Source organism: Stenella coeruleoalba (assembly GCF_951394435.1).
Source record: "Stenella coeruleoalba genome assembly, chromosome: 1".
NCBI lineage: Eukaryota > Metazoa > Chordata > Mammalia > Artiodactyla > Delphinidae > Stenella > Stenella coeruleoalba.
The window spans coordinates 144,168,432-144,181,991 of NC_137169.1; the positions used below are offsets into that span (position 1 = coordinate 144,168,432).

The following is a 13,560-nucleotide window of genomic DNA, read 5'->3' on the forward strand; positions in this document are numbered from 1 at the left end:
GTGGTATAATTTAATTTTGACTCAAATCCAATCTTGACTTGTTCAATTAAATATATCAACAATATTAAGCAGAATCAATACTTGTGATAAATGGTGGTAAATTTTACAGTCAGATCTGAGCTATAAAATGGATACAAGTAATAAGGTGTAGTCTCTGTCTTTAATAAGCTCATGTTTCTATTATATAAGACACATTCAGAATCACTGTAACATAAAGCAGAGGCACTTGATTCTATAGGGCTTCAGCGAACTAAGCGGTAATATGTCCTGGAGAAACAGGACAAGAATCGGAATTAGGATTCAAGCCCCAGTGACTGGGAGAATTTCTAAAACTAACGTACTAGGAAAACTGTCATGGTTCATTTGTCTGAAGTCCCAAACTGAAGCAGGGGGAGAAAGGTTTGAAATGTGAAATGCGTGTGTTGGGGGAGGGAGGTCATTATAAAGGGGATCTTCTAGGACCAGCTGCAAAATCTGTTATTACTTTAGCAATAAATCATACAGATAGTTTCTGGACAGAAGAATGACTATCAGATTTGCCCTTTAAGAAGACCGCTGTGTGGGCTTCCCTGGTGGCGCAGTGGTTGAGAGTCTGCCTGCCGATGCAGGGGACACAGGTTCGTGCCCCGGTCTGGGAGGATCCCACGTGCCGCAGAGCGGCCCGCGTACCGCAAAAAAAAAAAAAAAAAAAAACAAAGAAGACTGTTGTGATAACAGTATCCATAGGGTGAAGGAGAAAAGGGAAAAGAATAAAGGTAAGATCAATCAGGTTATTTCAACTGTCTATGTAAACAGTAATCAGAACAAGAACATGAATGACTAGGGTTGAAATGAAAAGGAGGAGACCCATAGAACAAATATGTGCGAGAGCAGGCAGCAGCTGGATTATGCCCATCAAGACTTTTAAATCCTTCCTAATAAAAAGGAATAAATCCTGACAATAAAAGTGAATATATATGTACAATATTTGCAATGCCTTCACAAAAAAAATATTCTGGAAAAAAAAAGGATGTTTTTCTATACATACTGACGACCTGCAAAAGTTTAGTCAATTAGATTTGGTGGTTTTCTCTTTCATCAATTTTCTTTGGAAGATAAATGAGGAGCAAAGAGGAGTAACAACTATCGTCCTGGTACCTGGCACCCAGGCTAGATGGCACTACGCAATCATCATGTGGACCACAAACAGCTGGGATAGTTCACAAAATAAAACACTAATTCTACAAATAACAAATGCTAGAGAGGGTGTGGAGAAAAGGGAACCCTCCTACACTGTTGGTAGGAATGTAAATGGGTGCAGCCACTATGGCAAACAGTATGGAGGTTCCTTAAAAAACTAAAAATAGGGTTGCCATATGATCCAGCAATCCCACCCCTAGGCATATATCTGGAGAAAACTATAATTAGAAAAGATACATGCACCCCAATGTTCACAGCAGCACTATTCACAATAGCCAAGACACAGAAGCAAGGTAAATAAATGTCCAACAGATGAATGGATAAAGAAGATGTGGTGTATATATATATATATATATATATATATATACACAATGGAATATTCCTCAGCCATAAAAAAGAATGAAATAATGCCATTTGCAGAAATATGGATAGGCCTAGAGATTATCATACTAAGTGAAGTAAGTCAGAAAGAGAAAGACAAACACCATATGATATCACTTATGGAATCTAAAATATGACACAAATGAACTTATTTATGAAACAGAAACAGACTCACAGACATAGAAAACAAACTTATGGTTACCAAAGGTGAAAGGGGGAAGGATAAATTAGGAGCTGGGGATTAGCAGATACAAAGTACTATATGTAAAACAGATAAACAATAAGGTCCTACTGTACAGCACAGGGAACTATATTCAGTATCCTGTTATAAACCATAATGGGAAAGAATATGAAAAAGAATATGTATATATTGATATATATATCAATATGTATAACTGAATCACTTTGCTGTACACCAGAAGCTAACACAACATTGTAAATCAAGTATACTTCAATAAAAAATTTTTTTTAATTTAAAAATATATAAATAAATAAACCACGACTGAGCAAAAGACATGACTCTTGGTCAAGGAACAAGTAACAATATTTAACTATCTCCACAATCTTTAAAAATTTCTTTTAATCTTAATATAAGAGTTTAGAAAATGTCAAATTTTATTTTGAAATTTTACATTTAAATATTATATTTAATAGAACTGCTGCAAAAGGAATCAAGATACTCACAGATTTATTTACCCTCTGAAAGAGCTGTTGTGGAGGAACCAGCAACAATCTTTTCTACATAAAATCTAATAACCTCAGATCATTGTTCATATATATCACTCAAATCTGACAAAACTAGTAAATAATTTTAAATATATATATAATTATATAGTAATAGTAATAGCTAACAACTATTGAGCAGTTACTAAATGACAGACTCTGCTAAGTGATTTACACACATTACGTCATTTAATCCTGACTACAACTCTATGAGTTAGATACAACTATTTTATAGATGTGAAAACAGAAGACAGGTTAAGCAACTTGCCCTGGACATCAGTGTATTCTATACAATAGCAATATATACAACAAAGTAATACACTTATTTTAATACCATTTGGCCATACTTTTTATGTTCTTTAAAAAATGGTTTTGAAAAAGGGTTGTCTGTATTAAGGGACACGTACTAGTGAGTAAGTCTTTAAAAATACTAGTTAACTCCTTTTCCTTCTTTACTATACAATCCATCTGATTTGATGTTTTTAACATTTAAGGTAAAATGTAGTTTAACAACTATAAGTCCACTAATAATCTATTTTAAATTTAAATATTTCTTCACGTTAAGCAGAAGCAACAGTTTTTTACACAGAATCTACTGAACTATGGCAAAATACCAATAAGCATTATTCATAACTATTTTAAGGGACCACACCCAACATCAGTATTAAAAAAGGAGTGAAACACTATCATTTTCAGCTGTAGCAAAACATGCAGCATTTATTGATGTCAAAATCAAGTGCTTGCTACTGCAATTATTTCAACTTTCTTAGAAAGAAATGGTTCAGAAAAATTATTAAGAAGCACAAAGTCATATGTGTCAGAATATAAATATTGACTATTAACTAATACACATTAAGACTAAGCACTCAAAGTGAAGTTTAATTTTAGAAAGATTTAAATAATTAGCACTTCATTCAAATTAACTGCTTATACCTACTGTGGTATAGAAATGGAAAATGTCATTTTCAGAATACTGGCTACTTTACTTTGTCACTTGCTGGGGAAATGGACAACTCAAAAAGAGCGGTGAAAGGAAAAGATGAAATAGAAATATACAAATAAAGAGCAAAAGTAATTTTGCTAAAACATATCAAGGAAAAATAGGTTGAAAAAATACACATTGTTAAAGTAGTAGAGTCTCAATCCAGACTTAATTTTTTACATTTAGACAGCCAGCCGTCTACTCTTTAGATGGCGGGGGTGGGGAGGAAAGAAAGGAAGAGAGGGAGGAGGCAGTGGAAAGTGGGGACCTATAAAATGTAAAACAAGCATATAGTGCTGGAATTCTCATTACCACTAAATTTGATTCAAAACAGGGAAAAACTTTCTAAGCATATCATGAGACAGGATGTTCTAGTCTGTCCAGAAACTTACATGAGAAAATCTACTACACCAAAGCAGGGAATTCAACGGAATGAAAGCTTTTGGCAGCTCTTTTTTGGCTACTAAACCCTGTTGTTATAATGACAAAACTATTAAGAAATGAAATGAAAGCTATGTCAACTGATCATGAGGGAACATCAAATAAGAATTATAAACTTGCTTTTTTTTCCACCAGAAATCTTTGAGAATATTTTGAATAGAAAAGCCATATGAAGATTTTTTACCATCAACTAATAAACTTTAGAGAGATCAGTAGCTCTGCTTTAGAGTTCTTCAGATTTAAAATAAATATTGTGAAGATATATATGTTATTCTCTAAAAAAATAGGATTCCTCTAATCTTAAAATAATAATCATATACAAATAAATATCAATAACTTAAGATCTAACAAAGCATTTATTCATCAAATATTTTTGAAATCTTACTGTGAACTAACAGTAGAAAGCTTCATAAAGAAAGCACTTTAGAAATATAGTGGTTTTTAAAAATCTTCTTTCAAAGTTCCACAAATTATTAAATGGTTGGCATAATTCTAAAACTTGTCACTGCTACAAAAACATTTAAAATAGTAAAAGCATAAAGAATATAATTCCAAATAGAAAACATATAGAACAATTTTGCTTAGAATAATGTAAGGAACATTCTCCATTTTCCTCTTTTAAGGAAAACACAATCGAATTTCTTCTCCTTTGGCTTACATGCCAGGTCTGGCATTCAATTAATTTTGCAGACCTAACAGTTGGTTTCAAAATTTCCCATAACATGTTCTTTAGATCCAATGAAATATTATAAAGGGAGGAGGAGGGAGACTTTCAAAAGCCAACAAATCTGAGAAATACTCCATTACCCAAACTCTTTAAAACTCCAACATACACATTAACATACTAAAAGCCCTGACAAGTCACAAACTCTGTTCATATAACATCTATTAATTTTTCAGAGTCAATGTTCTCCAGATAATGCCTGGGAAATCTTTGTTTTTCTAATCATTTATTAACTTAGAGCCTCTAAGTTTTTCCTTATGTGACATTGAAATAAGGCCTACAATGTCAATATGAGGTTTCTGGCCCATTGTGAATGTTTCACCTGTATTTTTAAAGAAATTTTTTTTAAAGAATTTGTAAATACATACGACTTGCCTTATATTCATAATGTAGTACAGAGTGATTTGGGGGTCCTTCTCCAAGCCCAAGGAATAGGGAGGCAGGCACAACCTCTCTCTGTAGTCACTACTGGCAGCCACATTTGCCTCCTAAGCAGGTTTATAAATAATAAATACCTCAGAAATCAGGCCTCGAGGAGGGGAGGAGGAACAGACTACCTCAAAGGTAGAGGTCATTTGAAGATTTAGGGATACGTTTCAAGATCATTTAGGGTTATCTAATCCCTCATTTCATACATAAGGAAATTAAGGCCCAGAGACAGAGACTGGATTCAAGACCAAGTCTTCTGACTCCACATCTCAGGCTCATTCCTTTAGGTCATGGTGCCTCCTGGGCCTTGTGGAGGGTGAGATCTGTGTAAGCTGAAAATGACAGCAGCCGGGTGCCTACTAAGAACAGCTATAAATTAAGGATTGAATACACAGCACTGTCAAACATCCCAGCTTCATCCTTAGAAAGTTAAAGAAAATTAAGAAAAAGCTAATTTTTTCTGGTTAGCCTAATCATCAGAATACGACAAAGCTCATTTCTTGATGACATTTTTAAAAACTTTACTATGTTTTAGGTCAAATCAGTTTATATTTGAGGTCGTGTTGCTCATAGAACCTATACCTAAGCAACAGATGTTGGAGACAAGGCAAACAGGTGATTAAAATATGGCTGTCATTAAACTTTTTAATTTCCTAAGCTTTCATTTTGTTTCCATAGTCATAACACACTTTGTTAGCTGTTAATTTACATACTCAGATATTTGAGATTGTTTCAAAACATAGATGTTTAAACTCTCAATTCTGTGATGCCAGCTGATCACTTCCTTAGCAATTCGTAGACAGATTTCACAAATCTTAGAGGTGATAAAGCATATAGTCCTTCTTCCTTTCCTTTTGCAAACCGGACAATTCCTCTGTGGTAATTATTTTCCAGGGCTAAAATCCTAAGTTTCCTAAATCTATTGTGGATATTAGCAATTATTAAAGAAAAAAGAAAAATATACTTTAAAATTTTAAAACTTCTATTACCCTTTAAAATACAAAATAAAGATACACTAGATGACACAGACCCAAAAACGTTCTATTAGGTTTTTTTTTTAATTTTATCTTACTTATTTTTTTGTACAGCAGGTTCTTTTTTTTTTTGATTTTTGAATTTCATTTATTTTTTTACACAGCAGGTTCTTACTAGTTATACATTTTATACATATTAGTGTATACATGTCAATTCCAATCTCCCAATTCGTCCCACCACCACTGCCCCTGCCACTTTCCCCATGTGGTGTCCACACGTTTGTTCTCTACATGTGTGTCTCTATTTCTGCCCTGCAAACCCGTTCAACAGACCCCAAATATTTTTAAAATGCAAACATACTAACTTGTATAAGAAATATGACTGACCCTAATTTTTGGTGTTTTTTTCTTTTCAAAGACTTATAAAGATGAATCAAATGAATACAGGCCTAAGGACTAAAACCAATCTGTTTAGGCTTACTTAGTGTGCAAAGAATCACTCCCACTCCCACTCCTTGTACAAAAAGAGAATAAAAGCAAATTAAGTCACCATAGTTTTTACAATGTCTTAAGAAATGGGAGGAAAACTGACATGAATTTTTTCATTATCTACGAGATTAAAATTTAACTTAACATTAGATATCTTGAGCCAGGAAAAATAAGAATTGTTTCCTCCCATTTCTTCCCACTGTTTTACAGTAAGGCTTCTTAAAATATCCCATTTTTCACAATCTCTAGCAGTACAGGGAATCAATTTGATACATTAAAATTTTAATTCAAGGAGAAAGAGCACCCTTGAAACATTTTGCAACTTTATGCATTTATTTTGTTGATGGATTCTTATGCTAAATTCTTGACTTGAACTAATTATTTTTCAGTGGTGGCTTTTTTTGTTTTTCGTTTGTTTTGTTTTTTGTTTGTTTTCAGAGGAGGTGGAGAAGGAGGTAAGGAAGTTCTGAGTTAAGTAAGTACTGAGGTGGGATGCAATTACTCACAATCAAACTCCAGTCTCTGGTACCCCTTCCTTCCCAACCAAAGTGTGGATGGTCTCCACTAAATGTCTAAATGGCTGAGTAAAGAAATTCATTAAGTGAGAAATTCATTACATGGTAAATCATGTGGTATCTCTAAAGTAATTACTTAATGTTCAGCGAAGCATAATCAGTATCATTCTTTGTACTTAAGTATAACAGTTTTTGTTGTTTGTTTTTGCTTCATGGACTCAAAAGACAGAACCCTTTTCATTTGGAATCTGATGTATCTAGAGATTATTTTATGGTACCTTTTGTTCTTCTGTGAACTCAGAATTATTGTGTTGAGCTTGGGCCTCTTTTTGTAGGTGTCTTGCTAATCTGTAAGAAGAAAAAAAACATTCTTTAAAATTGAAGGAAAGCAAACTATTTCAAGTGAAACACGGTAAAATAATTTAATTCTTAAAAAAGAGTGAAGTACAATAACACTTTTCTTCTGTTTTCAAAGTATAAATCTACATTATCTTTAGAATCTAACTCTTTATACAATGACAATGGAAATAAGATACTTTTCATACCATTTCACTGGGACAAATTTCAGCTCGAGACAGCAAAAACAGAATCATAGAGGTGGAAAGAATCTCAAATGACATTGAATTCAACTTTCCTTAGTACACACAAATTTCTTCTACAACAAGCCAAGAGCAGTTGTCCAGATTCAGCTTAAACACTTCCAGTGAGCACCAATTAATAGTACCAGCCAGAGGTAATTTATCAGTCTATCATTAATTTGCTGATAAGATTAGTTCAAATTACAGCCATGACAAAGTGATGATACTCTATCAAATTATACTTTTGAACGTATTTTTCATGGCAAATAAAGAAAATCCTCTACCAATCAGACATGGAAATCACTGTTTGCTCAGTTATCATCATCCTTAAAAACAGCAGCTAGGCCTCGGATGAGTTTTCAAGGATGGATCTGTGTTACAAGTCTAAGCTCAACTCTTACAGCTAAACAATAAAAAGAAAAATAACTCAATTTAAAAATGAGTAAAAGGTTTGATTGAACAGACATTTCTCCAAAGAATATATAAAAATGGCCAATAAGTACATGAATATCATCTCATTAGTTATTAGGGACATACAAATTAAAACCACGATGACATACAACTTCACACCCACCAGGATGGGTATAATTTTTAAAAAGAGGGAGAAAAAGTACAATGGGTATTGGCAAGGATGTGGAAATTGGAACCCTACCACTGGAACTGATGGTAGGAATGTAAAATGGTACAGTCACTGTGGAAAACAGTTTGGCAGTTCCTTAAAAAGTTAAGCATAGGGGGCTTCCCTGGTGGCGCAGTGGTTGAGAGTCCGCCTGCCGATGCAGGGGACACGGGTTCGTGCCCCGGTCCGGGAAAAGCCCACATGCCGCGGAGCGGCTAGGCCCCTGAGCCATGGCCACTGAGCCTGCGCGTCCGGAGCCTGTGCTCCAGAACGGGAGAGGCCACAACAGCGAGAAGCCCGCGTACCGCAAAAAAAAAAAAAAAAAAAAAGTTAAGCTTAGAGTTACCATATATCCCAGCAGTTTCAAAATCCTAGGTATATTCCCAAGAGAACAGAAAACATGTTCACACTCACACACACAAAAACTGTACACGAATGATCACAGGAGCAGCATTATGCGTGATTAGCCAAAAACTGGAAATACCTAAAATGTCCATTAACTGATGAACGGATAAACAAAATGTGGCGCACACATTCAAAGGAATGTTATTTGGCCATAAAGAGGAATGAAATACTGATACATGCTACAACATGAATGAACCTCAAAGACATTATGCTAAATGAAAGAAGCCATATAAAAGATCATATATTATATGATTCCATTTACATGAAATATCCAGAATAGGTAAAGCCATAGAGATAGAAGGCAGATTAGTGGTTGCCAGGGGCTGGGGAAATGAGAGAATTGGAAGTGACCCATATCAGGTAAAGGGTTTCTTTTGAGAGTGATGGAAATGTTCTGGAATTAGATAGTGGTGATGGTGGCATAACATTGTGAACATACTAAAAACTAACAAATTGTACACCTTTACAGTGATAAGTTTCATGTTACGTGATATTTATTTTAATTTTTAAAAACTTGCAGGGGGGAAAAAAGAAAACAAAGAATTGAAAGGATTTTTTTGGTGAAACATTTTGTAACTACAAAAGAATTTTAAACTATAATTCCCAAGCATACTATACTATCCTAGGTGGGGAACGGAGGCAGGGATACAAAGGGTAGCAAGTGCTAGATTTCCCACCAAGCCGTTGCAAAAGACAGTTCACCAAGTTTCCAAAAAGTCTTAGATGGAAGTTTTAATCTATACAATCATGTCTTTAAAGATCAAGAGTAAAGTTCACTTGATGACCTCTATCTAATCTATGAAAGGTCTGCATCCTCCTTATCATAACGCAAGAAACTCCTACATAAAATCATAACGTTTGCCAGGATAGCTCCACCATGTTACTTAATCAAAGTGCTTCCATCCATTTATTTCTTTTCCCCCAAAACTGGAAACCCCAGAATATTTGTCCTAAAATGTCATTCATAGACCCACTCTGTGGATTTTATACAGGAGTAAGTACAATTAGAAATAGCCATAGCCATACTTGTCCTGTACTTGGTTTCCTTTCTAACTCTTGCTGGCCTACCATCTACGTAGAGTTCTCTTCAGGAATCACAGTCTACACTTAACAATGTCAACTACACATCCCTGAATTCAGGGAAGTTACAGTGTTGCACAGTTTCTTTATTTGACAAGTTCTACACACAATATGCCAATAGTGACTGTAAACCTAAGCAGGTCACTGTCAGAAGAAAGGATATAGCTCTAAACTCCTGCTCAAATGCTAGCAGTCAGTAGACAATGATGTTAAATTCAAACAGAATCCTGTTTTTAAAAATTAGGCAACAGGCTGGAGGAAATATTTGCAAATCATATATCCTATCTGATGAAGAACTGATATCCAGAAAATACAAAGAACTCTTCTAATTCAACAGGGAAAAGACAAACAACTCAATTTAAAAATAGGCAAAAGGAAAAAAAAATAGGCAAAAGGTATGAAGAGACACTTTACAAACAAGATTTACATGGAAAATAAGCATCATAAGAAAAGACACTCAGTATTACTAGTCGTAAGAGAAAAGCAAATGAAAACCACAGTGAAGTACACTACATACCCACTAGAATGGCTATAATCAAAGAGACACACAATAACAAATGCTATCAATGTACAGAAACAGGAACTGTCATATATCGTTGGTAGAAATGTAAAATGGTGCACCCAGTTTGACCAACCAGTTTCCCTTTAAAAATTACACATAAATTTACCATATGAGCCAGCAATTCCACTCCTACATCTCTACCCAAGAAGAATGAAAATATACGTGCACCCAGGCTTACACGTGAATGTTCACAGCAGCGTTAATGATAACAGTCGAAAAGTAGAAACAACTCAAATGTCTACCAAGTAGTGAATGGATACACAAAATGTGGTATACCCATACAATGCAATACTACTCAGCAGTAACAAGGAACAAGGTACTGATACATACAACAACATGGATAACTTCAAACACATTATGCTAAATGAAAGAAGCCACATACAGATCACATATCATATGATTCAATTTACGTGAAATGTCCAGAAAAAGTTTCATTTCATCTTTAGAGACAGAATATAGATTAACGGCTGCCTGGGGTTAGGGTGGGAACATGGAATGACTGCAAATGTGCATAAGGGATCTTTGTGGGGTGATGGAAATGTTCTAAAGTTTGATTGTAATGATGCCTGCACAACTTGGTAAATTTACTAAAAGTTCACTGAATTGTAAACGTAAAATGCTGAATTTCACTGTATATAAATTATACCTCAATAAAGTTATTTTTAAAAACTTTTTGTAAAACCTAGGCAAAAAAATTAATTTTCTAGGTCTTCCTTGGTGGCACAGTGGTTAAGAACCCACCTGCCAGTGCAGGGGACATGGGTTCGAGCCCTGGTCCAGGAAGATCCCACATGCCGCGGAGCAACTAAGCCCGTGCGTCACAACTACGGAGCCTGCACTCTAGAGCCCGCAAGCCACAACTACTGAGCCCGCGTGCCACAACTACGCTTCAGCCCGCGTGCCGAGAGCCTGTGCTCCTCAACAAGAGAAGCCACTGCAATGAGAAGCCCGCGCACCGCAACGAAGAGTAGCCCCCACTCGCCGCAACTAGAGAAAGCCCGGGCGCAGCAACGAAGACCCAACTCAGCCAAAAATAAATGAATAAATAAAATTAATTTTTAAAAAATTTAAAATTTTTAAGCCCATAAATGATTGCACCATTTTAAGACAAAGTGAGACATAAATCTGTCCACTGAGGGAAAATCCACCTGCTCTGGGTATCAGATGAGCAGGTAAGAGTTGACATTCTATTAGTAAAGGTAAAAAACCTATCAAATATTTTTCTCTAGAGAATAACCTCAGTTTCCAAGGGTGCCTACAGGTAATACAGGACTGCTCTCAAGGGGAAGTTTTAAATATCCTTAAAGCACATAAACAAGTGACCCACAGAAACCCCACAGCAATCCATGACAGAAACAAGTGCTTCTCAAACTATTTAGAGTGAAGAACTAGTTTTTTCCCCTGCAATCTGTTCCAGGCTAATACTTTTATAAAATAAAATAAAAACTATCATTAAGATGTCACACCACAATGAAATTCCTAAATTTTAAATCCCCATTTCTTTATTTATCTCGTTGCAGACCAGCAAGGACGTGGGACCACACCTTGAGAGGCACTGACACAAGGCATAATAAGGATGATTAACAAGGCTTATCCAATCTTCAAACTCACCCATTCATTTAACAAATACTTATTGAGCATCTGTGTGCCAGATTAATGCCTCAGGACTGATCCTGTGAAATAGCTGATTCTAGGCAGCAGAGTCCATGCCACTCTACCCTAAGTTAGGGTGCAGGTACCCCCAGGTTGCTGAAAGAGGTGGCCTGCTAGAGGGAGTTGTTTTTAATTGATCATGTATATTTTAGATAGCAATTTTAGTTTTGACATAATTTGCTGAAATCTTCCAACAGTACTGTGGCATCAACTCCTTAATGCTCCCACAGCATATTCCTGAATCAAGCCATTCACTAGAATACAACAATTATATAATATCTAAATAAATAATTACTTGATAACAGTCTAGTGCTACTCTGGACACTACGTATACAGTAGAGAACAAAATAGACAACCCCTCCTATACCCTGTTTTCAAAGACCTTACGTTCAAGTGGGGAGAGAGACAACCAACCAAATGAATACATAAAATATATTGTACTTTAGATGGTGATAAATACTATAGAAAAAATTAAGCAGGATTGGGGGTTGGATCTGCAAGACTGAGGTAGAGGGAGTGGGAGTGGACAGCATACTTAACTGGACAAAGAGGGCCTTGCAGTGATAATATTTGGACAAAGACCTGAAGGAGGTGATCAATCGGTCCAAGCAGATAATGGGGGAAGAGTGTTCCAGAAAAAGTACAAAAGCCCTAAGGCAGAAGCATGCTTCAGGAAACAGCAAGGAGTGTGGCAGCACTTACTCTTTTCCTACTTCTGTAATAGCAATACCCATTTATTCTAAAATCCTCCAGCATTTCTCACAATGAAAAATAAATAAATAAATAAAATCCTCCATTAGACTCAATACTTTGAGGATGGATATCAAATCTTATTCATTTCTATACACCCAGCTCTCACTTGCTGAGTGATGAAACTGTTTAAGCTGTGATATTCTTACCTTACGATAAGTACAAACACATCCACTCCCTCCCCGACAAAGTCCCCATCCCATGAATTCACTCCTGTGTGTTGCGCAGCTGTAAAGACACAGCTGCCTCTGCGGTCAGAAAGGCCAGTTCTCCCAGACTTCTTCTTCTCGCTCAGTATCTAGTCAGTTACTAAATCCCATCCATTCTTTTTCACATCATTTAGTGGCCCCCAAATGGTCTCCTTTTCTCACAGATAATTCAAATTAAAAAAAGACAACTGGCCTTCATTTTTGAGTGTATTAATTTTAAATTCAACATCGTGTATGTAGCCTGTATGTTTACAAAATTTAAGCCAATCATCACATATTTCTATTCAAATTTGACACTGGTGGTTTTTATAGTAATTTTAGAATTACTCTGAATCATGAAGTTCAAGGTTAGTAATGAGGTTCAACAATAGATTTGTTGGTGCTTATTACTCTCTTGCTGAGATATTTTTAGAAATTCCAGCTAAACAGCTTGCATATTCAATTTTCCTTTGTAATTTCAATTGGACATGGTATTCTTCACTTTCCATTGTGAGGTCTGCTGCTGAGTGCCAACAGCTGCGATGTCCCACCATCACAAGTGAGAGGCAGCTTTAGATTTCAGGCTACGCAAGTTTAGTTAATGCAGAATGAGTATACATGGGTGCTCACTATCTAACCGGCTACAGTATGAAGGATACATTCTCTGGGAATGAAGGAAGTCTTCTAATTTGTCCAATTCACTTATACAACACATCTTTAATAAATGCCTTAAACACTACATAGTAGAGCAGACAGGATTTGGAACTGGGAAAACAAAAAACAACCCAGACTTCAGCAGTATAGTTTTGTGACCCTAGGTAATCCGGTTAACCTGAGCTTCAGTTTCCTCATTTGCAAAATGAAAATAATAATATTCTCACCGAGCAG

The 13,560-nt window shown here is 35.6% G+C and overlaps 1 protein-coding gene across 1 annotated transcript in view; it reads right to left on the reverse strand.

Annotated features, from left to right (window-relative positions):
• AIDA (axin interactor, dorsalization associated) overlaps positions 1–13,560 on the reverse strand; it is a 42,905-nt gene that overhangs the window by 27,475 nt on the left and 1,870 nt on the right. The window contains exon 2 of the mRNA XM_079902985.1: positions 7,116–7,185. Coding sequence (XP_079759111.1) covers positions 7,116–7,185 — 70 coding nt within the window. The remainder of the gene's footprint in view (positions 1–7,115; positions 7,186–13,560) is intronic.